The sequence below is a fragment of the Solea solea genome, chromosome 18 (assembly GCF_958295425.1).
Source record: "Solea solea chromosome 18, fSolSol10.1, whole genome shotgun sequence".
In the NCBI taxonomy this organism is placed as follows: domain Eukaryota; kingdom Metazoa; phylum Chordata; class Actinopteri; order Pleuronectiformes; family Soleidae; genus Solea; species Solea solea.
Window position 1 is genome coordinate 17,423,603 of NC_081151.1, and position 25,077 is coordinate 17,448,679.

The 25,077-nt window shown below is 42.0% G+C and overlaps 1 protein-coding gene across 1 annotated transcript in view; it reads right to left on the minus strand.

The window, feature by feature from the left end:
* Positions 1-282: 282 nt before the first annotated feature.
* Positions 283-25,077, minus strand: part of frmd6 (FERM domain containing 6) — a 29,628-nt gene continuing 4,833 nt past the window's right edge. The window contains exons 2-14 of the mRNA XM_058615268.1: positions 17,205-17,511; positions 16,493-16,583; positions 13,963-14,042; positions 12,767-12,843; positions 12,369-12,555; positions 10,749-10,904; positions 8,567-8,632; positions 7,950-8,018; positions 3,868-4,042; positions 2,304-2,612; positions 2,093-2,224; positions 1,478-1,569; positions 283-738 (exon numbers count right to left, since the gene is read on the minus strand). Coding sequence (XP_058471251.1) covers positions 448-738; positions 1,478-1,569; positions 2,093-2,224; positions 2,304-2,612; positions 3,868-4,042; positions 7,950-8,018; positions 8,567-8,632; positions 10,749-10,904; positions 12,369-12,555; positions 12,767-12,843; positions 13,963-14,042; positions 16,493-16,583; positions 17,205-17,303 — 1,824 coding nt within the window. The 5' untranslated portion in view covers positions 17,304-17,511 and the 3' untranslated portion in view covers positions 283-447. The remainder of the gene's footprint in view (positions 739-1,477; positions 1,570-2,092; positions 2,225-2,303; positions 2,613-3,867; positions 4,043-7,949; positions 8,019-8,566; positions 8,633-10,748; positions 10,905-12,368; positions 12,556-12,766; positions 12,844-13,962; positions 14,043-16,492; positions 16,584-17,204; positions 17,512-25,077) is intronic.

Consider the following 25,077-nt stretch of genomic DNA (forward strand, 5'->3'; position numbering starts at 1 on the left):
CTCGGGAGTGATTTTTTTTGTCCTTTGTGTCCTCTACACAAAAATCCTTGATGTGCTCATCATGTGTCTGCTCATGAGTCTTTTTTTTTCTTTTTTTTTAAAGCTGACATAGCAGTTTTTGGAGGAGACAAATCTGAATAAAAACGTTTTTCATAAGCACATGACGAGATCCCTTTTTAATGTTTCCTTTGACACAGGAGGAGCAGCGTTTGGTTTTAGTTTAAAGTCGACACAGGTTCCTCTGGAGCCCATGTTCAAATGACTAATTTTTGTTAGTCATTTGTGTGTCATTCGGCCAAAGTGGCAACTGAAGATGTTGCCAGTTCACTCATCTCCCCCCCATCCATCGCTCCCCTGCAGTCTCGTTCCCTGAGGGCTGAAAAAACCTCCACATCTGACACAGAGGTGACAAAAGGTCACCGTAAGGTTGCCGCGTCTGCGTCTCCGTCACACCACAAACTCGGGGACCTCGTCGTTGGTCAGGTCCAGGGAGAAGTACTTGTTGGTTCTCTTGATGGGGAACGGGTGCTGGTCGCCGAGCATGCCGCCGCGCTGGTCGGCCAGGCCCTGGTAGCTGCTGCCGTCGCTCAGCTCCTGAGCGCAGCCGAACGTGTAGCTGTGGGCGGTGTCCTGGCACAGCTCCGCCCACTGCAGGCAGTCCTTCTGGTAGAGACGGATGTCGTCGAGAGACTGGCTGTGCCGGTCGGTGGAGGAGTCGGGCTTCCTGCATGCAGACGTCTGTAGACGGAGAGAAGCTAATTATTACAAGAGAAAATCCGATGCTGGAAAGTTTGATATCTAAAACACAAAAAAATGATTAAAGGCAGGAGGAAGTGGTATAAAGGATCTGAAAATACAAAAAACACAACACGGAAGAGGAACCAGGACACATGAAAACAGAAACAAGAACAAAGACACTGGGGATCACAGAGACTAAACACACGAGGGAGGCGGGGATAAATAACTGACCACAGGTGAATCACATCAGGGGAGGGGAGACAATCGGGGGGGAAAATAGGACAGGAAGTAAAACATAACAAGGTAAACACACAGAATAAAACAAAAAAAACGGAAAAACAGGAGCAAAGAAATAAAACCCCAAGAAAACAAAGATGTTTTTTTTTAAACTTCTGCTTTAAAATATATATATATTTTTTTTTACAGCTTTACAAAGATTTAAGCAAAGATGTTATAAGAGAATATCAGAGTGTGTAACACAGGAGACGAAAGTGACACGACGCATATCCTGCTTCTCCGCCCCGCAAACCAAGCGTATACTTAAAAACAGCCTAACTGGGGAAACATCAAGCCCTACTGTATTGTTGCTGTGATGAAAACACACAGATAAGATTCAGCTGAGACAGATCTTTTCATCTGATACGGAGGCAGGAAGCGGCAGGTGCAGGTGGACATTGAATAAACACGAACATGTACTCCCGTTGCTGGGAATACGGCACTGGCGTTGGATCTGAATTACCTGCGGCAGAGACTCGATGCTCTGTCCTCTCATCTTGACCACGGTCTCGGAGGAGCTGGATGTGGAGGAGCTGACGTCTTTCACTATCAGTCCTGGGAAAACGAGCACAGTTACGTTTCAGTGAGTGTGTTTTACAAAGGTTCGCTTGCCGTGGGTTTAAATCTAGATCACGAGGATCCAGTCACGGCAGAAAAACAACAGTGTTTTTTGCTTCCAACTGGTTCACATCAAACCAATCAGATTGCAACAAAATGACATCATACTACATACAAATACTCAAACTCTCACGCTGACACAACAGGAACGTCTACAAATCTTTCATCCTCAAGGCAGAGTTCATGTTCCCAAACAAAGAAAGCACTCTTCTCTTCTCAAGTGTTGACATTTCTTTTCATTTCCTTGAGTAAAAATGATTGCGTGCCAGCTAATAATCGCTGGATGTTTCTTCCCTGGGAAGTGATTTGCTTTCTGCCACCGAATAATTTATCCCCTCAATCATCTAAAACTTGACGGTGCGTCAGAGAAAATCTCAGTTAATCGCAAATTTCGTAACACACAGTCACAATTCTACCTCTCAACTCAAGGAGAACAAATTCATTATAAAACTACGTGTACCAGAGTATCCATTTGTCTGATCAGGAGACTTTGTCAGCATGTCCTCAGTGATGTGGATACACAGCTCCTGGTCCAGAGCCATCTCATGCAGCTCTTCATAATCTTTGGGGTCGTCCACCAGCATCTCAATCTCTGCAGGAACAAACGCCATCTTAATGAATTTCCTTCACAACAAAAATCACCGCTGTTTTTTCTTCTTCTTCGCGCTCACCGTCATCGTCCAGTATTCGCTCCTTGCCGCTGCTCTCGATGCCGGACGTGTGCGAGCTCCCGTGGCTGGTCGTGGACGAGCTGCAGGTTCGCAGCGGCCTGTGCGGCGCCTGACCCGGGGCCCTGAAGCTGTCCGTCTCAATGCCCGAGGTGTGCGAGCTGCCGTGGCTGGTGGTGGAGTGACGGGACAGGCGCTTGTGATGGGACATGCTCCCCGCGCTGCTGCCGCTGGCCCGGGAACGCTTGTCCAGGTGGTCCATGTCCAGTTCCAGAGCATCGCTGATGTACGACTCCCTGTACTGTTTCTTCTCTGAAATCACATGAGCACGCACACATTTTTATTACTTATTACAGCCTGATTACCTTACATGCAAATAAGGTAATTATATGTAAAATATGCAAAACAGCAACCGTTTATATTGAAAATGGTTACTGCAACTTCCAATTATAAAATCATTGGCATGGTTACCCTGCACTTACACCCAATGTGACAAGCTTGTGATAAGCTTGTTTGGTGTTTCAATTACAGTTATTATTTCCTATATTTTCGATTTCCTTCCCCTCTGTTTGTGTATTGTGACGTATACATCACTCCATATCAAAACGGGCACTTTTACTTTGAAATTCTGTGAAATATCATCATGAATGTCTTTATTGTGTTATCATTTCTGTCATTTGAGTTTGTTGAGTCTAGAGCTGAAACAATGAATCGATTATTAATCAATTACTAAATGAATCGACAACTATTTTGATGATGGATTAATCGCTTTGAAGCGTTTTTCGTGATTAAAACAAGATTTCCGATGGTTTAAGCTTCTAAAATGTGAGCGTTTTCCTCATTTCTTTGCTCTGGATAACAAAGAAATCATTAAAAGTAGAGCTGCAACTAACGATTATTTTCATAATCGATTAATCTGTCGATTATTTTCTCGATTAATCGTTTGGTCAATAAGATATCAGAAAACCTTAAAAAATGTTGAACGGTGTTCGTCAAACCTGGAAATGATGATACAAAGAAATGAAGAAAATACTCACATTTAAGAAGCTTAAACAATTGGAAATCGTATTTTAATCATGAAAAAAAGCTTCAAACCGATTACTCGATTATCAAAATAGTTATTGATTAATCGATTAATTGTTTCAGCTCTAATTAAAAGTGAATCATTTGGTGTGTCGATAAAACAAGACATTTGAGAACCTCATCATTTCCAGGTTTGACGAACAGTTTTTAAGGTTTTCTGATATTATGGACCAAACAATTAATCGAGCAAATACTTGGCAGATTTAATCGATTATGAAAATAATCGTTAGTTGCAGCTCCAGTTGAGTCACTTATTAGGTTTGGTAACATTCGGCATTTCCAACCGTTTGTTATCAATGAAGGCTGTATTTCAGTTTTTTATCTCTGGTGTTTTGATGTCTGGATGTTTCATATGTCATGACTTGGAGCAGCACAAACCTTTTCCTGGAACATTTAAACGCTGTTCTTACATTACACATCCACGATTATTTTGAATATTCTGGGACTGACGCTAAGAGGCGATATTTAAAACGCTGGCAGTCACCTTCGTTTTCTTCCAGGCGACGGACTTGTTTGAGAACAGGCTGCAGGTTCATGTAGAGCCGGTGGCTGTTACTGAGCAGCTGCAGGAGGTGGCGGGAGCGTATCGGACAACCCGTGTAGTAGATGAGTTTGCGGGCCGAGGGGAGTCCGTCTGGGAGGATTTCGAACTTCTTCCCCTGAGAGAACGGAAAGGAGAGAAATAAGAAGTGACATGAACGCTGATTACAGGACCTCAGGATGAGTTACAGCAGTTAATAAAACAAGTTTATGAAACAGGAATGTGCATGTGAAACTGTGCCAGACAGAGGAACTGTCTTGCAGCCAAACACAAAGCAGAAAGTGGCCACTTCGTGTGTCTGTTTCTCATTTCTTCGCACTGAAACAAAGCCTTTTTTTTCCAAAGTATTTCAGGGAGAGGACATGTTGGCTGAATACACGGAAAAACTAAAATGGCGGGTTTGTGCTTTTCTCTGCGTTGAATAACAGCTGTCTTTAGTGTCAGCGGGGTTGTTTTCAATCAATTTCTGTAAGGGTTTGGACTTTCAAAAGCGACGGGTGGGTTTGAAGGCTGTGAGAATGCTAAGAGTTGCACATTTCTGACCACGGGACGGAGGATTCCTTTCATTTATCCAGACGTTTTTTTTAGATTAGTTTTAAAGTAAAGAAAAGTGGAGGTATTCCAAGTTTTACGGTAGGGAAACGAGTTCATAAAAATGAGCTGACATTCTTTGACAGTGGCTTTCCCATAAACATGAAAGATCGTTCTCTCTGGGCACAAGTCTGAACGATTTCCTGTTCTAAACTGTGGACTGGCAGGAAAAAGTCTGGGTGGGAAAGTGAAGGAGAAATATTCTCTTCTTTCAACGGCTCCTCTGCAGCTCCTAGTGGCCACACGGTGAAACACGCACGTCGCACTGGGCAGCAGCCAGGTGTGAGCGAGCCAAAGTGAGTGAGTCAACACCGGGAACAGCTGCATCACATGTCTATTTTATAACCCCTGAGCTATTCACTCTGGGTTCTTTTTCTTTTTATGTGAACCACTTGAAACTTATTCTCGATCTGCTTCATATTTACTCCCTTCATTTAGAAGTAGCACGTCGTCGCTTTAAAACGGATGGTTCACTGTGACAATGTGGCTGCCAGCAGGGACAGGAAAAGGCAAATTCTGATATTAACCACTTGCCAAAGGGCTGTCCTGAACAATCTATACCCACTTTACTCTACTTATGTTTAGACAGTGTTTTTTCCGAGTGGAAATCAAAGTTTTTGTCCTTTGTAAACTGCTCTCCAGCCACACCAAATTCCTTAGAGAAAATCAGTGAATTTTACATCATGGCACAAAGGAGTTGTTGATGCTCTGCCGCCTCGATCAGTAGCAGCTCCACTAAAATGCTGATTTTCTCTATGAACTTTGGTGCAGGAGTGTGCGCACTTGCCAAACTTCATCCAAATTGTATATACCGTAGATTTCGGCCTATAAGCCGCTACTTTTTTCCCACGCTTTGAACCCTGCGGCCTATACAACGGTGCGGCTAATTTATAGGTGCGGCCACCGGGGGGCACTCTCTAGCAGTAAACGCAAAAGTGAGACAGACGCGGGGAAAGATTATGCTGAAGATGAAGACTTCAGTGGCTTTAGTGCGCAAGAAGAAGATGAAGATAGCGAGCAACGACTTTTCTGGTAGGCTAAAGTATTTTCTTTTCTAACCAGGCGTGTTACTGTCGTGTTGGTGAAGTGTTTATTTTCTAACCAGGCATGTTGATGCCGTGTCGGTGCTGTTTTATTTTCTAAACATGCAGGCATGTTCACCCCGTGTTTAAATTACGTCGTTTTAATAAAAACAACAACGGAAAAACGCCCGTGTAGCGTCTTTCTATGTAAATATCTCATGTTACAACCATACGCGGCGTTACAGGTGGGCCCACTTTTGTCCGTGGCCCACTCATTCAGTGCTAGTCACGCGCACTCACTCGCCATTCATAAAGTTGAATATTCATTAACAAACTCCTTTGATAAGAGATTGAATCCTGGCCCCGCTACTGCTTACAACATGAAAACCTGCGGCTTATATTCAAGTGTACAAAATTTTTAAATTTAGCTGGTGCAGCTTGTAGTCAGGTGCGCTCAATAGGCCGGAATTTACGGTACCTTAAAGTGGTTAATCAAGAAAATAATAAACTGATTGGAATGAACATTAGCTGCAGCCCTAAAAAGGAGTAGCTTTTAAAAAAGGAATCTGTGGATGTTTGTTATTAATAGCCACAAGTTAGGATGCTCTGTTTCTACTCATGAGTGTTTTACGTCTGTGTGTTCCAAGATTCTTATTTATGGCAGAGGAGAAGAAGAAGATAACCACACTCCAAAAAAACCACACATACTGATTCAGCTGCTTCCCTGCTGACAGTAACTCTATTCCAGAGGAAATACAAACAGAGAGCAGACTAGTGTCGAGCAGGTTATTAAATGGTGTTCAGAAACCACTTTGAAAAGTTTCCTCTTACATGCACAACACATGATCAGTCCGTCTGATGTCTCCGCACGAGACAGCTGGACAACTTTCTCAACCCTTTTGAAACAGATCTCCCCGACGGGCCACACACATGGAAACGCTCCCTGCATCACCGCTGAAGGTGATGACTTCAGCCTTCAGTGGGCGCACATCAAACTCTCCCAAGCTCACGCGAAGCATAGACGTGACTTTGTTTTCCTCTTATTGCGTCAGAACACTGAATTCCAAACTTCTATAACACTGAGCAGACAACGTGCCCCTCCTCCCCCTTCAACCAATGACACCAAACGCAAGCTCAAGTCGTCCAGGCCAACAGCCTGTATCCAAAATACCCCCAAACATTTGCAACATCTGGTGTTTATTGACCCACGCGTCCACTACGCCCTCTCCGGCGCACTGGGCCGTGTTGGATGACGTGACTCAAGGGTGGGGCGGAGGAAGGGAGCCTGTTATTCGGGAGAAGGGTGGGACGTGGCCACGAGAGGCCCTTCGTGTCCACAATCGAGACCACAGCCACGCCATCGCTGGTGCACTGTCACGACGCGGCGCGTAGCAGATGCAGGGAAAACCACCGTTAAAAAGAGCGAGTGATGAGGAAAACAGGATGTCTTCACCGTGAAGCCAAAACCGGCTCTTGGGTCCAAACACTGAGGTGACAAAGTTTCTAAGTCGGGAAAACCCGCCTGTAAAGATCATCCATGTTTATAAAGAAGTAAGGAGCTAAGAAGCAGTAATTATTAGCCCGACTGGGAAAGAAAGTGAAAGTGTCCAAGAGAACTACGTGGAATTGATTTATTGAATAAACTCCACTGCAAGCATCATTCCGTGTCTTTCTACCTTTCATTTACTTCAAAGTGTGTCCTTCTTAAAGGTAACAGAGCATAAAATCTGTCGTCACTCCAAAGACTAGTCTGATTGGACGTAAACATACAATATAAATTCAACTTCCAACTGCATTATCTACGTGTATTTATTCCAATTTTAAGACACCTCAGTTGGACTACCAAACTATTTTAAAAGTCTGACGAACACAATAATTCAAATAACAATTCTTTGAATGCGTCATGTGAACATACTGAGTGAATCTGAGCTTCTCTGCCTCCCTGTGATAACAGAAAACGCCGCGTGAGCAAAAATAGGAGAAACGTCTGTGCTCAAATTAATGACAGGCCGACTCGGAACAGCATTTCCGTTAAAACGGCACGAGCAATTATTAATGAAACGGAAAAAAAACCAAGAGGCTTGTGCGTGTACAGTACATCATCGGAGGGAAAATACTGCTGCTGACAGCAGGGAAATACAGTATGTGTGTGTGTGTGTGTGTGCACATGCAAAGAAAGTCTTTCTAAATCCCTGATTTGTTCCAGAGAACTTGCAAGTGGAGAGAAGAGGGCTGGCGTCAAAATTTCCACAACCATGAGCATGAGCTAAGCGTTCACAAACGCCGCCATAAGCCGGGGGAATGCTCGGATTTCATCATCACTCGATGAAATGAGTTCCTTTCAAGCATAGCGTGTGTTTGTGTGTGTGTGTGTGTGAAGAAAAAAAGGTCCTGATGATGCACGGGACTCACCACGAATACCAGTTTGCCCACGTTGGTCCAGGGGAAGTCGTACAACAGCTGCCTCACTGAGCCGACGTTCTGCAACACAGAGGAGAGTCAAACCACGACACCTGTACGTCGGTGAGCTCGAAAGAGGAGTTTCCAACTTGATCGTCGCAGTAACGGAGTCGTCTTACAAGTCATATATCATGTCTACTGTCCATGGAGTTCGGACCGTTTTCTGTAACGTCTCAAAAGGGACTGATATTGTTTTAAAAAAGGTATAACAAAAGGTTATAACAGTCCAACAGCTTTGTATTTACACAGCAAAATAAGCAAAACGATAAAAAAAATAAAAAAAGCTGTTGGTTGAGCCATGTTGTTTCAGTAACGCCTGCGATATTCAAACCCCGAAACATAAACACCGCAGATTGATTTGTGATACCGTGAAGATTTCCACTGCTGGGGGAAAGTTAGAACTTGGACCAGTATTTGAAATATCAGGCAGATGGATGGAAACTCTTCATTCGAGATGTTTGTTTTTCTATGACTATTAGAACTCAACCATTAACAACAATAATCACATTTCGGTTTAGCAAAGGGACATATAATGGAGGAAGACAGTAAAAAGCCACATTAAACTGTACCTGGAATATTTGAATTCCACGTAAAGTCAGTCCCAACGTGAGAGACGCCTCTACTTCTTTCTTGTCCTGTTGAAAGCAAATGAAATGAGATTGAGTCAGTATTAATTATTGGTGTAAAATGCAAAACTGTGCACCGTCAAATCAAATCAATAACTAATGTAAACAACATTCAAACTGGCCATGAAGTTATTTTTTATTGAAATAAACCCCGAACTGTACGCTTCACACTTTCTTTCTGTCACAAACCGAGCGCCTCTTTACTCGCCGCATTCAAGAGGAAAAATCGAAATCTGAGCGTCCGGAAAATGAACAGGTCGTGAAAGTGACGGAGGAGCACACAAACAGGCTCGTCGTGAGTAGTAAATACTGCAAACAATTTGATTTGAACGCATCAAGGTTCCTGCAAACCAGCGACAAAAACACAGACATCACTCTCTGCTCAAGAGCTCAGTACTAGTATAAATATTGACATAGATAAGTTGTAATAATGTCGTGAGATATTCTGCCACAACGAAACACAAAACTATAAATCATCGTCTAAATGTACATATTTCCTGTAGATATTTTGAATAATTTCTTGCATACTTATGTAAGGCTGCAACTATTTTCATAATCGATTAATCTGTAGATCATTTTCTCGATTCGGGTCAGAAAAAGTTGTCTGAAATTTCCATCTGTGTTTACCAAATGTGGAAAATGATGATGCTCTCGAACGTCTCGTTTTGTCCAATCACCAAATTGTCTTTGTTTTGATGATTTCTCTGTTATATGGGGCGAAGAAACCAGAAATATATTCACATTTAAGCAGCTGAAAAATCAGAAAGCTCGTTTTAAAATGGATTATCAAAATAGTCGACGATTAATTTAGTAATCAATTAATAATCGATTAATCATTCTATTTCTTAGCCTTATTTTTATATACTATGGTATTTCATTTTGTATTTGGCACGTGTCTACGTCTAAACATCAAGTGTGTCAGTGGTCGAGTGGAAGGCAATGATTTTCACACTGTACAAAATAACGAAAACTAAAATAAAAAAACACTATAAACTATAAAACTATAAAAATAAAAACTAGAGTATGATAACGAACTGAAACTGAATTGTGTGTTTACAAAACTAACCAAAATTGTAGCAGAAAATGTGCTTAGTTTTTTGTCTGCCTTTTGGGTTCATATGAAGTCTATTTTTTTTTCTGCCGGCAATTTTGGAAGATTGTATTTTCATTCATAATAAATATGTTTTCAATTTGTTTTTGTTCACAACGTGGGACATAAGGCTATGAAAGTTAAACATAACATTGGTTATTGGGTTGAGTTGGTTAATCTAAGTCAGGGGTGTCAAACATACGGCCCGTCGGCCGAGAACCGGCCCCCCTGAGGGTCCAATCCAGCCCGCGGGATGAACATGTTAAAATTTCCCATTACATTTAGAATCTGATCGTAATGTAAAATACTATATTTTTCACTTCCAGATACCTGTGACCTAATGTTTGTGCCTTTATAGATCCAGTGTGATGTGTATATGGTAAATTTAGGCATAATATTGTTGAAATTGCACTTGTTTTTCTCAAGAAATTTCACGTCTTGTAAAAAAGTTACTTCCTTAAATGTAAAACAAAGAAAAAGTTATTGTTGTTCATGGGTTATTACGCTATTATTTTACTGGTCCGGTCCACTTGAGATCAAATTGTGTTGTATGTGGCCCCTGAACAAAAGGAGTTTGACACCCCTGATCTAAGTGAATCAAACCACTCGTCTTTTATTGGGTTTGTTGTTGAGATTGAGCTGTGTGTGATGTGTCTGATGAGGGTTATTTATTATTAGTTATGTTATGTTCACGTGTGTCTTTAGTCTGTTGGCTATTTGATTTTTACCTGACACACAAACTGCATCCAACCTCAGCACTATGATGCACATTTTAATTTCTTGTAGACTAATTCAGAAATAGTTGTTTATCTGTCCTAATACATTTTAAAATTGGCATCTTTTGTTGGGTTTTTATGACACACTATACGTACTATGACCTTTTTGCATCACTAAACGCAAAAGCTAATCGAAACTAACTCATTTTAAAAAAGAAAAAGGCAAAGTCAACTAAATGAAAACTAAAACTAATGAAAAATCCAAAAACTATTATAACCTTGGTGTGCAGGGTATAAAACAAAGCCCTCGATCTCTCACCTTGTAGAGTCTGTAGTAGTGGACAGTGACATCATCGAGCTGTGCACACTCCTTGATGTATTTGAGGTGAGCCTCTGAAGCTGTGAGAGCAAACTGGTCCTTGTGCATGTTTGGGATGTGCCTCAGGATGTACTCACGACCACGTTTAGTGATCACCTGAGTGGGATGAGAGAGAAAGAGAGAGACAGAGGAGAGATATGTCAAAATGTTGAAATTGTACAGACACGTTTACAGCAGATTGGTATCGCAAGTTGCCAGTGAGGATAATGAGGTCGCCTGCTGCAGGGCGAACAGATGTCAGCCTGCAGAGATTCAATGAGAAACACACTTTCTCCGCTTTAAATGTGACTTTGTGAAGATCTTTCCGAGTGAGTTTTCTAAGCGCCTAAATCTGCGAGGGATTTACTGTGGAGTAGCGCTCATCGTCAAAGCGGCTTCCCGTCGACGCCGGCGTCAAGCGGTGATAAGGAGGCAGGGGGCTAATCGCAGGAAGTGGAGGGCAATCAGACGGGTGTGGCAGCCACGGCCGTGACGGATGATGACGGTGGAGATTGATGGAGGAAAGAATAGCAGCTTCTGCCAGAAGCATTTTTCAAGCTTAAAAAAAAATAAAATAAAAAAAGCGCGTGTGCTACGACCATGGACAAAAATAAACGCGGCGTCCCAGTTCTCATTATCGCACATGCTCAGATGTGGAGCTGTCCCAACTCACATTTGGTCAGTGTGATTAATAGCAGGTGGCTACAGACCCACATACTGTGGCCTACACACCGCAGGGCAGGACACTGAGCACTGTCTGCCTCACACACCACTTTTACTGTAGGTTTCAGCTCCAGTGATACAGCAGTTCACATCTGCTCTCTTTCAGCTTGGATTTATTGAAGTGCTGGATGTTTTTCAGAGACGCTCATTGCGTGACTCAGTGAAATATCAGACGAGCTTACCGCAGAGGGATTTTACCATTCTAATACATTAATGTGTTTACTACATTACTAACATTTAACATCAAGTCTTTTTTTTTTCTCTTCTCTCTGCCGCAGTGTTTCAACAATCCAATTAAAATGAAAATCAGTGGTGCACAATCCTGTTATTGCATAACAAAACTGTCTATGGCATCATCAGTTTATATTTAGTGTTACTGCTCTGCATAGGCACAAAAAAAAAGAAGAATAGATTAATTGTGTTAATTATTAATTTGGGTCCATTTTTAAAAAGAGAAGAGTGTGCAAACCATCAAAATTCTGTTAAAACAAGCTTTTTACAGACATCACCTTCAGCTCTATAATATACTTTTCATTATCTGACATTTCAGAAAACAAGTTAATTGTGTTCAAATCAAAATGATGCAACAATAAGAAATGATTCATGCGAAGTGTTTGCGGGCGCACACGCGAGCTAAAAACAAACAAAGTGTCTGCTCTTTAAATAAGAGCAGGAGAGAAAAGTGTGTCAGGTTGTGTTTGTAATGTTACAGGATGTGGTCAGGTGAGGAGAGGAAAGAGCCAGAGGGATCTGGAGTAGACAGAAAGGAAAACACGGGTGTCCTCTGTAAGAAGGTCAGTCCATCTTAAATCATCTCTGCCTCTGATAAGTTTCAGGACAGATGTGAGACCAACTCACCCACGGAGGGAAGTAGGCTTCCGGTTCAAAGTACTTCCCAAAGTGCTTGTTGCGTTTGAAGTTGCCGAGGTCGGCCTGCAGGGCGAACGCTGCCAGGAGGAAGTAGGCCTCCTCTCTCTGAATACACTGAGAGAGCAGCACCTGTTTCCTCAGGTGCCAGTAGTAGTAGTACCTGGCTACACGGTCACTGCGGGGCAGAAAGAGAGCAGGATTACCCAGATTATATGTTAAATGCTGCTTAAAATGACTCATGGACTTCTGGAGGCAGAGACCAGAACTTTACCTATACTTTTCCTTTGTCGTAGTCCAATAGTACTAACTAACTCTACAGATAATGACATGTCTGTGATTTCACCTGCCAAACAAACACATTTGAGGGACGTTGGAGCGCCACTTGCCTGATTAATCTTCCGTTCTCCACGTAATACTGGGCTCTGAAGTGAATGATCATAGGAGGACCAAACTGGTCGATTCCCTGAAAAACAAAGTGAAAGTCCATATTATCGACAACCGCGGGGAGCTAACGACATAACGACAGCTAACGACATAAGCAAACACAACACTTTAACATGTTCAACACGTTTATCAACTGACACTAATCTGCTGTGAGTTTATGTACACAGAGGTACCAAAGTTAAAAAGCAGAAGGAGCTCTTGGTGTGAGGTGAGGTGGTTTACTTCAGTGTATGAGCGGGTCTGGGAAGATTAGCCTAGCCTAGCATAATGAACTGAAGTGGATGGAAATAGAGACCCTTGCTGGTTTTTTAGAAAAAGCTAAACAAAAAAAAAAAACAACAGAAAAAAAGTCTCATTTCAAGAGTTCACCGACTCCTGACCCAGACACAAATAAAACTATAAAAACAACAATTTGTGGTTTGTGGAGGAGTGAAGGACGCTAACTGTCGTCTGGAGAACAACAACCAGACACAGTGACTTCCTGGCTTGTTGTTGTGGCTCCAGTGAGGTTGCCAGATTTGCTACCATCATCCTTCCAAACAAGCTAAAACCTGTGCTCAACAATCGCATCTTATTATCAGCATTTTTTTTTTTTAAATCATTTGTAATTGATTTGTGCATTTAGGAGTGATTGTTACCCAGACACATCAGTGTACACTCACATATATAACTATTAAAATAAAACAGAAAAAAAATATGTTTTTTGTAGCCCCAGAATAAGCAATTTATCTGTACTTTAGTCAAGGACCCTACTTTGTGGAAACTGGCATCTTGTGCCATCATGTTTCTACAGCAGCCTGAATAAGCAAACCAGCCTGAGTGTCCATTCTGCTCTTTGAAGTGGAAGTTTACTCCACAAACAAAGAAGAACAAATTCCTTTCTGGTATGCGAAGGCCACCATAGTTCCCTGATGTGGTTAGAAAGGGGGATGGGTGGGTGGAGGAGTCTCACCATGAGATGTCACCGATTTGTACACACTAGACTTTTAAATTAATACAAAAAGAGGAGACGAGATATTTCCACTTCCTGTGCGATGCAAATATTTGGACAAATCTTGTAAAATCCCACAGAGAAGAAGCTCCAAATCCAGGAAATCTTACAGTTCTTACTGGAAAAACCCTGCATGTTATTTCTTACCTTGCTGGCTTCTCGCTTCCATTCTTTGGGACAGTATTTGGACAGTTTCTGATCCAGCTCCATATAGATGTGTTCATTATCTGTCAGGAGGAGGAGAGAGACAGGATCAGCTCTACGTACAGGTGTGTTCATGTTGATGTGCACTCAGAGAGAAATCCCCTGCTGAATGTGCCTTGTTCAAAAGGCCGAGTCAGAGCAATCACATCAGACAGCGTCTGCACTTCCCTTTTGTGCTCCGAGCCTCTGGTGTTCCATCTCATTTCTTCACCTCACTCTTAATCTGCTCCCGAAAGTGACGCCGTTCATGAGCTGCAGCGTGACGATCTGACAACTCAACAGTTTCTATGATATGAAAAGCTTAAGTAAAGGACGAGCCGCAGCCGAGCGTCTCATGACAGAAATATTTTCCATCAAAGGAATCTGGAAAAAGTCAACAGCACGAGCTTTGTATGCATTCTATGAAATCATATATGATCGTGGATTTGTGGATTTGCCTCGTTTTCACTTAAACGTGCAACACTTTATCGGAAATGTTCGTGTTTTGTTTGGTAATGATTTGACATCCCCGCAGCTGAGACTTCTGCCGCCATCTCATTACAGCTGAGGGCAATGGCTTTCAGTTTGTGGTGCTGCAGGAATCCAAAAATTACACTTTAAAAAACTCAACAGAGACGACTGTTTCCAGGAACAATATCCCTGCTGCCGAGCACCACAGACCTCATTGTGAGAGGGGTTTTATTTTTGCAGTTGTACCCTGGTAAAAATCTAAGTGGAACGTATGTTTTTGAAGATTATGGTGAGCCATAATGACGCTTAATTTTTGTCTGTTATTCTGTCAGTTTTCATAGACGGGAGCGTAATTGTCAGATTATGTGTACGCGAGACGTTAACTACAGAGGTAATGTGCGTCCGTGCATGTGCGTGCGTGTGCTGAGAAGTGTCACAAGATCTTTTAGGGGAAATATCAGATTGATGGAGAAATGAAACCGAACTGGAATGCTGTGGGGCAACTCGTTTCATGATCAAACAGGTTCCAAGAACCATGGGTGATGGATGGAAATGTTTCTCTCTGTCTAGTCAAAAGTCTATCAACACAATATTCACAGTCGACAGGCTGAAACCGGAAAAAAACCCTCGAAAAAAATCTTGCTTTTTCAGCAAAATTTTCATCTTTTTAGCCCTGCACTGCCAAATCCAAAGCAGCTGTAGCGTTTCCGCTCCCTTGTGATCAGAGTTCTTGCAGTTGGGGGTAAAACCCAACAGCTACATCCACATTACTCCACTTTCACTTAAAAACTCATATTCTTCTACAGATACACTTTAAAAATGGAGGTCTTAGAAAATATTGAGGCCACATTCACTTCCTGATTCCTGATCAACAAGTCAGTTTTCAGCGATTTACGCTAAAATGGTATTTTCAAATTAAAACACAGGAGCTAGCCTGAGCTACCAACTACTATATCTTCTCGTCACAAAAATACAGAAGTGGGGAATGATTTGCAAAACCAATTTAGCACCGTCTCATGGGACAATTGGAGAACTGTAATTGAAGCTGATCTCTCTTGCATTTTCATGCTCGCTCTTCTTCTGCGGTCCGGGGTGACACACAGGGAGTGGGTGGCCTCTGTTTGCCTTGGGGATTTCACGCCGTTCAGACAAGCACTCCTGGAATGTCCCCACCATCAGACCCACTGGCTCCTGCTCAACTGACCTGCTGTGCTGCCATTGGCTCATGTGGAGGCCAGCTGTCTGAAAAACACTGCCTTTGCAATTTACTCTCCATTTACAGTCGCCTGCGAGTGTCACAGGCTGTCTGCTCGGCCAACGGGACAGACGCAGTGACTCAATCCAGGCGTGCGCCCCTCGCTGAGTCTTATCACAGTAAAAACAACCTCAGACTGAATGCACAAAGGAAGCCAGTCAGGACGAAGGAGCCCTGGTTCCCTGGAGACCGACATGACAGATAGGTGAGAGATGCTACGTTGAGGACCGATTCCTGGTTCTCAGCCAAGTTATTTGTCTGAGGAAAGTAACTGTCTGGTTCCTCAGTTTTATGTGAATGGATTCACTCCACCGTTGTATCTACATGTTGTCCAATCACTGGGAAACTCACACATTTCATAACAGAAAATAAGCTTTGGGCTCACATCTGACTAATAAACCCTGGTTTATACTTTATTGCTCAACACTTTTGATAACTGTCACTCAACAAATGATACTCCGGCCTCTTGTGTTTGCTTGTTTATTAATAGGAGGAAGAAATAGTGAATACACTAATGGCGAGAGTATGATGGGAGCACAAAAACAGAAATGGAGAAGATGTTTTGGTCTGACAGCAACATAAGTGTAGAAAGGCGAGCTTTAGTCTCCTTTGGTTCTGGAATGGAGAGGTGAAGAGGACAAGGAAGCTAAGAGTGATCTGTTCAGCTGATGGGTAAACTACAGAGACAAAGGGTACACAGCTCACGACAACACATCAGACCACACACAAACACACACCATAGGTGGGGAGCAATATCTGAAATCTTACTCTGAATGACGCTGAGACCAAACAGGTGACAATCCTTCAGCCTCAGAAGGTCACACACCTGGACCAACAGTTCCTGGCACAAAGTCTTCACCTGTGGAGGACACAAGAGGAGGATCTAAATTTTGCTTTGCTTTTTTTGCATCTGTTACACAAAGACAAACATAAACACACATGAGATACCAGAATGCTGATGTCTGACATCTTATAAACCACACTGACAGTTGGTGCATTTGTATGAGTGTTTCTGCAGTGTTAGGTAAAGTAGCTGGCAGACCTCTTGGAGACACAATATAATTTCTTGCCTGGGGTCAGATGAGAGGATCAATACCTCATTGGCATAAAGACTGGAGAAGCGGACACAGATGTCCTGGTCAAAAGCAGCTCTCGATTTTACAAAATAACATGTTTTTATGGTGTTCCTTGTCTTTATGATCGCATAAACTTCATATTTACACAGACATGAGAGTGTTGTTAAGCTTCTCATTTCCCAAAATTGGCTGGTTGGTTGGTATTTTACGACAGTTAGTGTCCATAATACAATACTGCCTACTTCTGGATTTAAAAAGGAGTCAAAAATCCAATATATCAATATATCTTTTTTGAAACAGAACTGGATATTTCTTCTTCAATTATCCTCCTGAATGTTTTGAGGTCTTCTTCATGCATTTAAAATCAGCTCTACTTCACGTGAAATGACTCCATGTCTACTCACATTGACTATGACATTGAGTGTGTCATCATTGGGCAGAAAAACACAGACACAGCGACGGTCCTGCATGGTTTTGTTGTTGTGGAAGTTCAGTTTGTTCATCTTCGTGTGGCTGCGACAGGACAGGCCCCTCCGCCTGCTTCCGGGGCTCTGGGCCCTCTCACCACCCGCCTCCACCGGCACCAGCAGGGGCCGACACCAGCGCTCAGTCGCTGCAGCCCAGAACAGACACACAAGCACCTATGATGGGCTCAGCAGGCCAAGCAGGAGTCACAGGGCAGGGCATGAGGACGTCAGCTGCTGCCTGACACTGTGGAGACACAACAAAGAAGGCTTAATGTTGGTACATTCATATGTATAGATGATAAACATCCTGGTCCGCAGAATGAAATAGGCCGAAAGTTGATTAACTGACTTTTAAAAATAAAGGACAGATGAACACAAAAGGAGGACAGCATTCCTGTTTATAACCATGATTCTGTGACTTCAGTGCAGGGGAATGTCGGTGACTCCAGAGGAACATGTGAACATCTGTCTGGACAGGAACCGATGGAACTTAATGATGCTACGAATGCACACACAGTCTGCAGAGTGACTCATGTAGTGAAAACCCAACAATTTCTATCACTTTCTCACTTAGAACAGCTGCAGAACCTTCATTTCAAGGCGTTTTGCAGACAAAAATGAGGACATAGCTGCATAAAAACCAAGATGTTAATACATTGGACAAGGGCTGCAACAACTAATCAACTAATGATATCAGTGTCAGTTAAGAAAAAAGGGATATTGAGCCTATTAAAGATACCCCAACACGTTACTTTATCTTTACCACTGTCGTTGTTTTGAATTAAAAGATGAATTTGTTATTTTTAAAGGCAGAAGGTAAGCAATGCTGCATGGACGTTACATAAAATCAGCACGGTGAATTTTAAACTGAAGTGTTTTCACACTAGGTTGACGAATGTGTCTTTATTCTGCTCCTGAGCTCAAATGTTCACACTTCACACACCTACAGTTGCAGCGAGAGTGGCGAGTATCTGTCAGCATGAACTGTGCCCGAGGGCGAGTGAGACCAGCAGGGGGTGTGAAAAGTCTCAGACCAGACAAAAGAATGTTTAAGAACAATCACTGGAGATTATCACTTCATCCTGTCGATAATGTCCCTCACCTGGAAGCCACGTTGTCATTAAAAACAGACAGGACAAATAGTGGGGTGGGGTCAAAACACAAAGAGGAAATGGATTTGAATTGTAAAAGATGAGGAAACTGAGGATTTGGGGTAAATTCCCACCACAGAGAGGGTTTTCTGCAGAGCGAAGTTCAGGCGGTCACACAATATATTATCTTTAAGAGGAAAAGCCCTAAAACGAGTATTTCCACATCGAGAAAGAACATGTTAGACAGGAAATAATGATTGAATGATGATTTTTTTAAGTAGCTTTGTTGTCAATGATCTCTGCCATTTCTGTTTTATGTTGTTATGTTGTCACGTACGCTGCATCGTCTACAGATAATGTAGTTGTATTTGCATCCAAATTAAAAAAAGGGAAGTTATGGAAGACGGTTGATGTATATCAGCAACTTTTTGTGTGTCCTTTTGGCATAGCGTTGTACGTCAGCCGACAGTACCACACACACACTGGCCCCCAGCTGATACCCGGAGATAATAAAAGTCGGTAAACAGAATATTTTGTGCTCTATCTCTGCTAAAAGACTTGAATATGACAAATTCATGGTTCATAGGACGACTCAACGTGCTAAAACCGAGCTAATGGAGCAGACTCGCACTCACTTCATTCAATAAATCGATTCCCCACTAGTGCTTGTATACTGGGAGATGGACAGAAGTCCAATCAAATTACATAGTGACATACAATACGTGTCACTTAGTCTTTCTAATTGGAAGAATTCACACATGGTGATAGAGCAACTGCCAACTGAACACCTATGAGGAGCTTTTATTGGCAAGTTAGTAAACTCGTCAGTTGCTGGAAAACCAGGGAGAGAATCCTGTGCTGTGAATTGTGCTAATGTTCATTATGGTTTCACTGTAGTGTAAGGCCAAAGGCCATATTAAAGACATGACAGTGTGGTCTTCCACCACAAAGATTAAGATTTGTGGAAAACTTTTAAATCAGTGAATAAGATAATAATAAAAAAAACGGAAAAAAACGAGCAGCAGGTCAGCAGTGGAAACATCACTGAGCGAGGCCAATAAACAACAGCTTCAGCTGCAGTATTGGTCCTTCTGCCGCAGAGTAAGAGAGTGCTTTTTCGGATAAGTGCCCATTCAATGCGACTGCCGTCCACACATAACACCACTTTGGTGCTGCACAGACAGCGAGCATTGTGGGCAGAGCAGCAGTAAATCCACATGCTGTTGACATCCAGCATCAGCTCTCATTAAAGCTGGTCATTGGATGTGCAGTGTGGCGGCCCGAACAGCCACTCAGCAGAGTCTGCTGATGAGCCATGACAGGGATGGTTCCCTGCACTGCTGCTGACATGGGCCTAACCCATGACTACTCCACTGCACTGCACAACACACATGTTTTACAGGTAGACGGGTAAAGAGAGACATGTGTACATCAGGTAAACACATGAACTCATTGGGTAAATCTCCCGCTCTGTTACTAAAGCCACATGTCAGGAGCTGCTACGGAAGAGTCGAGCTGCAGGATGGCAGGGAGGTTAATTAGTACTAAGATCTTTCTAATTGGATTACTTCCGTCCATCACTCACTTCTCCACCAGTGATTCCAGTAAACAAGGGTCAATTGCTTTCAGAAAATACATTGCTTACAGGTGCAACCTTGTTGTACACAGTTCCGTTTGCCGGGTTGGTGCAGTTTCCAGCTCCAGCTGTTTGTTTGCTCACTGAAATTATAGAATAGTTTGAAAACCAAATCGAAATATTCCAATCTCAATATCATCAGGTGATGGCGTTTGTTCTTTGCTGACTGACAGAAGGCGAGGAAGGCGAGGAAAATCAATCATTTAGTAATTGATTAGGCATTTCATTGATGACCAAGACGTTGTGTTCATGACTATAAATGACTACTCTGTACAGTTAATAAGAGACAACTTTGTCTTGGGTCTTCAAGCTAAAATACGTATTAATTAGCTTCACATTCTGAGCTATCACTGATAAAAGTTCTTGCTAAGTGACATCGGTATCTCTCGTTTTCAGACATGAACTCTGACTAATGACCAGAGATTTGGGTCTGGACTTTCTCCAGAGTGTGTCACTCATACATGACAAACACAGCAGTTGATTTTCTGAGTGCAACAAAAGCACAAGAAACTGAGCTGAGAGGATCTCAGACTTCTACGGACATTCGAGTTCACACAAACACCCCTCCAAGAACAATCTATGGAGACTCTTCAGAGTCAGGAGATCCTGTGTGTCTGTGAATAAATGTCACCCGCCCTAATCAAATGTGTTCATGAGGTAACGTAGTGGAACACCAACCACAGCAATGGACAAGGTAGAAGTCGAAAGGTATCCAAAAGTGGACATAGCAGTTGTAATTGTCCCAGGTGTGAAATCTGAGAACAAGGCGTAAACAACCATTGAAACAGAGCCACATTGATTACCGTTTATATTTGCAACCAGAAAAAAGATTACGGACTTACATTAATGTCCTATAAAGGACGTACATTGACGTCAATATAGGACGTGCATTGGCGAGTACAGTCATTATTGATGGGTTTAAGAGCCAGTTGCGTCATGTCTGCTCTCTGCATGAGACATCACCACATGGAGAATATCCACTGTGAAATTAAAGGGTGGCTTCTCTTACACACTGCACGGGGACCAGTGTGTACTAGTGTGAGTGACGAGAGTGCCGGGTAATGAAATGACTGCTGCTTTCCATCACCCCATCGCACCGCCATACGAAGTGTGACGCAATGCTGGAGTCCATCTACATCAACACGCACAAACAAAGAGCAGCCAACCGAGCTTCCTCCTGCCCTTTCAGCCTGACACAGGGATTGTGTCAACGTGGCAAACCTCAGAGTCAGGCTGGACACCAAATTCCACACCGGGAAACAGAAAGAGAGGCCCTCTGTCACAGCTAAACCTCTCTCTTTCTCATTCTTTCCCTCCTCCATTGACATCAGATGGGTGGAGAGACTCCGCGTCCAGCCATTGGAAGGTGAGGCCAAAGAAAACCTCCCTTTGCTCGGAGAAAGAGGAACGGACCCAATAAAGGAGGCTGTCATCATGTTGATTTAAGAATAGCTTCAGGTGTAGTGTGTGTCAAACTATAGGAGACAGGGGGGAAGAAGAGGAAGAGGCTGCATACATACACAACAGAGGGGGAAAGAGAGAATGCAGAGGGGAGGGAGATTGGACTGAGGGAGCTCTTAAAGCTCAGGCATGAAAAAGGAAAAAACTGCTGCAGTCAGGAGAATTCCTCTCTAACATCTGCTTCTCATTCCAACAATGGTGGTCTTTGATTCCTGATGTCCACAACGAGCAGCACCGCCACCGGCTCCATGTGCCTACAAACGGCATCCAACAACCTGGAGCGCCACACATAAACTATAATTCCTCCACTGCAGCTAAACAACATAAGTCTTATTTTAACTAGCTGACCCTCTTTGGCTTTACCAGCTTTGAAAACTCCATGGATGCATGGATCAGGCATAATCGTATAGGTTTTGTAGGTGCACGAAAAGTCAAGTCAACTCACTTTCCAATACTTACAAAGGCTTGTTTGAATGTTTTGGCACAGATTTACATTTCAATTTATTGTGTAAGACATTTTTCAAGTAATAGGACAAACATAATTTAGCTCAAGCTGCTCTAATTTTGGCATAAGCTGCTTTTTTTTGCCTTATGCAACAACAAACTGAGTATCTTTGGGTTTCTTTTAGAAAAGAAGATATGGGCAGATGACACTTTAGACTACGTAAAGAAAATGTGATGTAATACTTTTATATTAGTCTTTCAACATCAAACTTTTTTAAACAGTCCAATGTCACTTTATACTAATCGACCTGCAGCTGACATACATTTCTAAACACAATCTGAAGTATGAATCCTTGAGTTATAGCCTAAAATGCATTTAGTGAAGTTGACCATACCTCAATAATCACATTTTATGCAGTTTTCCTCGATAAAACTGCAAGAAAAGAACCATTAGCTGCAGTCCCAGGTGTGTTTACATTGCAATATTAATATGCTACGAAGAGCTAAAGCATTGAAACTTAAGTAAAACTAATCAAACTTCAAATGAAACTGTAAAGCTTTTATCTACAGATCTTAAATATCCTGTTGCAAAAACTTTTTTTTTTATTCTCAGAAGAACTTACTAGCTACAAAGAATCATAAAAACGTTGCATAAATATTCCCCGGTCCTCTGAACGCCTGTAGCCATTTCAAATTTGCATAAAACTCCCATTTAGAGAAAGAAACAAAGAAACGAATGAAGTTATGTTACAAATAAAAGGAAGCAAACGATAACTTTGGTGACAGTGCCAGAAAAAAAGAAAGAAGCAAATCCTAAGTTTGTGCAACCAGTCATGTGGGAGGGAGCGAGTTTCATGAGCTGCAGATGCTGACACAAACTGCCCTCACTGAAATATTTAAAGGCCCTCCATTTAAAAAGGGCACAGCTTTTATAAATCGTGTCAAGGACTAAATCCGAGAGGGAATTGGTCTTTTTTTCCTTTCCTCGGTTCGCTGCCAAAAGATCTGTTTATTCAGCTAATGAGAAATGTTGCTGAGCTGACGAGTGGCCCTTAATCACATTGGTCACAAGAAGGTATAAGCTTTTTAGAGCAAGGCTTTCCCTCGTCTTCCCCAGTTTAACCTTCTGAGTGTTGTAGATGAGGAAGAAGTCAAGATCTACCAGTGCTTCTAAAACTGTGGGCTTTGGCGTTACTACAGGTGGGCCGCTAGGGGTCATTGGCACATTCCCAAAGTCTAAATCGGGACCCACAGGTGGGATTGTGGGAGATATTTCCTGGGTGGTCAAATAAATTAGCAAAATATTGTCCAGAATCTAACTAAAGATTTGTTTAACAACTTTCATAAAAGTAACATGGAGGATGGATGGATAACTTGTATATGTCTGGTTTACCCATTCAAGAGGACATTAGGTGTATCCATTCGCACACATTTGTGATCTATACATATGAATTGGGTCGTTTAGCAGTAGTTTATCTTCTTTAAAAAGAGCATTCGCCATATAAAATGTTTGGGAATCACTGGCATTTCAAATGTAGAGAGCTTTTTGAGTTTTCTGTTTGCAATTTCAAAAACCTTGCTCTGCCATTTGTTACATTTATGTGAATGGACAGTTAGATGGATAATCTATGCACTTTTATAATGTACAATCAGAGTAAAATTAACAAGTGGGTCTAAAATAACTAGTGCTTAAGACCAATTAAAAGGTGACTTATCTTTTTCAAGGCAGTTCCCTAAGCTTACAAGTGAAATTACCACGTCACATTCTACAGTATGGATATGCAAAGACCTGATTCAAAGTTCAAATGTTATTTTCTTCCTCTTGATGAAATAAATAATACATAATTGAAAGTTCTGTTTGGCTGCAGAACATTCCCAGAATCTAAAACGGGCCACAACATTCTTAGGTTTGGGAAAGATTGGTCTAAGCATCTATTTTGGTTTGGTTTGGATTGGTTTTGGTCAGGAAGGTGCAATCGCTGCATAGAGGAAAAATACGACCCTGAGAAGCTACCCCGACTCTGATGATGCTGTCTTACACACACACACACATATATATATATATATATATATATATATTAGTCTATCTCTGCTGTCAACAGACTGTTGACAGTGCAACCTTTGCTGATATTATAAGAGTCTGAAAGCATGTTGAGCTGCTCCCCCATAAATACCTGGATGGCCAGAGTGTGTTTTTTAGCCTTTAAGCCTAATCGCAGAGAGAGGGAAAACACTGAGCACTCTGTGAGACCTTGATTCCCATGATCCCCAGCCCACAAAGATCATCTTGCAGATATTTTGTTGGTGGCTGTCAGAATTCCCCCTTCTATTTCCATCCAGCTTGCAGCAAAACAACAAAGTCAAATATAAGGTCTGGGAACATAAACTTGATTTTAAAGACACGCTGATGATATGTAGCAGCTGAATTATAGTAACTACTGCACTACCCGCATCTCAGGCTTCAGCTTACTCATCATCACTGTCTTGTGTATCTTCCCTCTATTGGCGTGACTGTCTTTAGGCATGCAGAAGCAGTTTGTTTAGCGATATATCTCTTGCATTTCTTATCCAAACACAAGCAAGGTCAGCACTGCACACACCAGCCAAGTTTGAAGCCTGACCACTCAACAGATATGTGAATGAAAAACGTGAAACGCTTGATCTGGTCGGTTTGTTTGTCTGGACTGCTGAAGAAAATGGTGGCGCGAGAGTTACGAAGAAGGGACTACTGTGATTTAATATGCCAATGTTGTTCGATATTAAGTTATTATTACACAATGATATGAAGTAGCAGCATTACAATGATAATGACGATGATATCTAGCTGGCAAATTGCAATATGAATCCTAATTGGTAAAGCTTTTTCCACTAAAACAGTTTAGTATAAAATTAGCACTAAAGAAATCTGTTGTTAAAACAAAAATGACTTAAGAGTTTTGCAAAGTGGGATGGATTATAGTATCAGCTACTAGTTAGTTATACTGTGAATATAATATCATTAAAATATGCAAACTTGAAGCCACAAAGTAAAGTTCAAATTTCTGTGTACAACTTAAAAGTTCTATTACCTTCATGGAAAATATTGGTCAATGTTCTGGACATCTGGCTTCCATGTTGCTCTGAACAAGGAGTGACACACAGGTCCGTGCAGCTATCCTTTTAGTGAGTCCCACTGAGT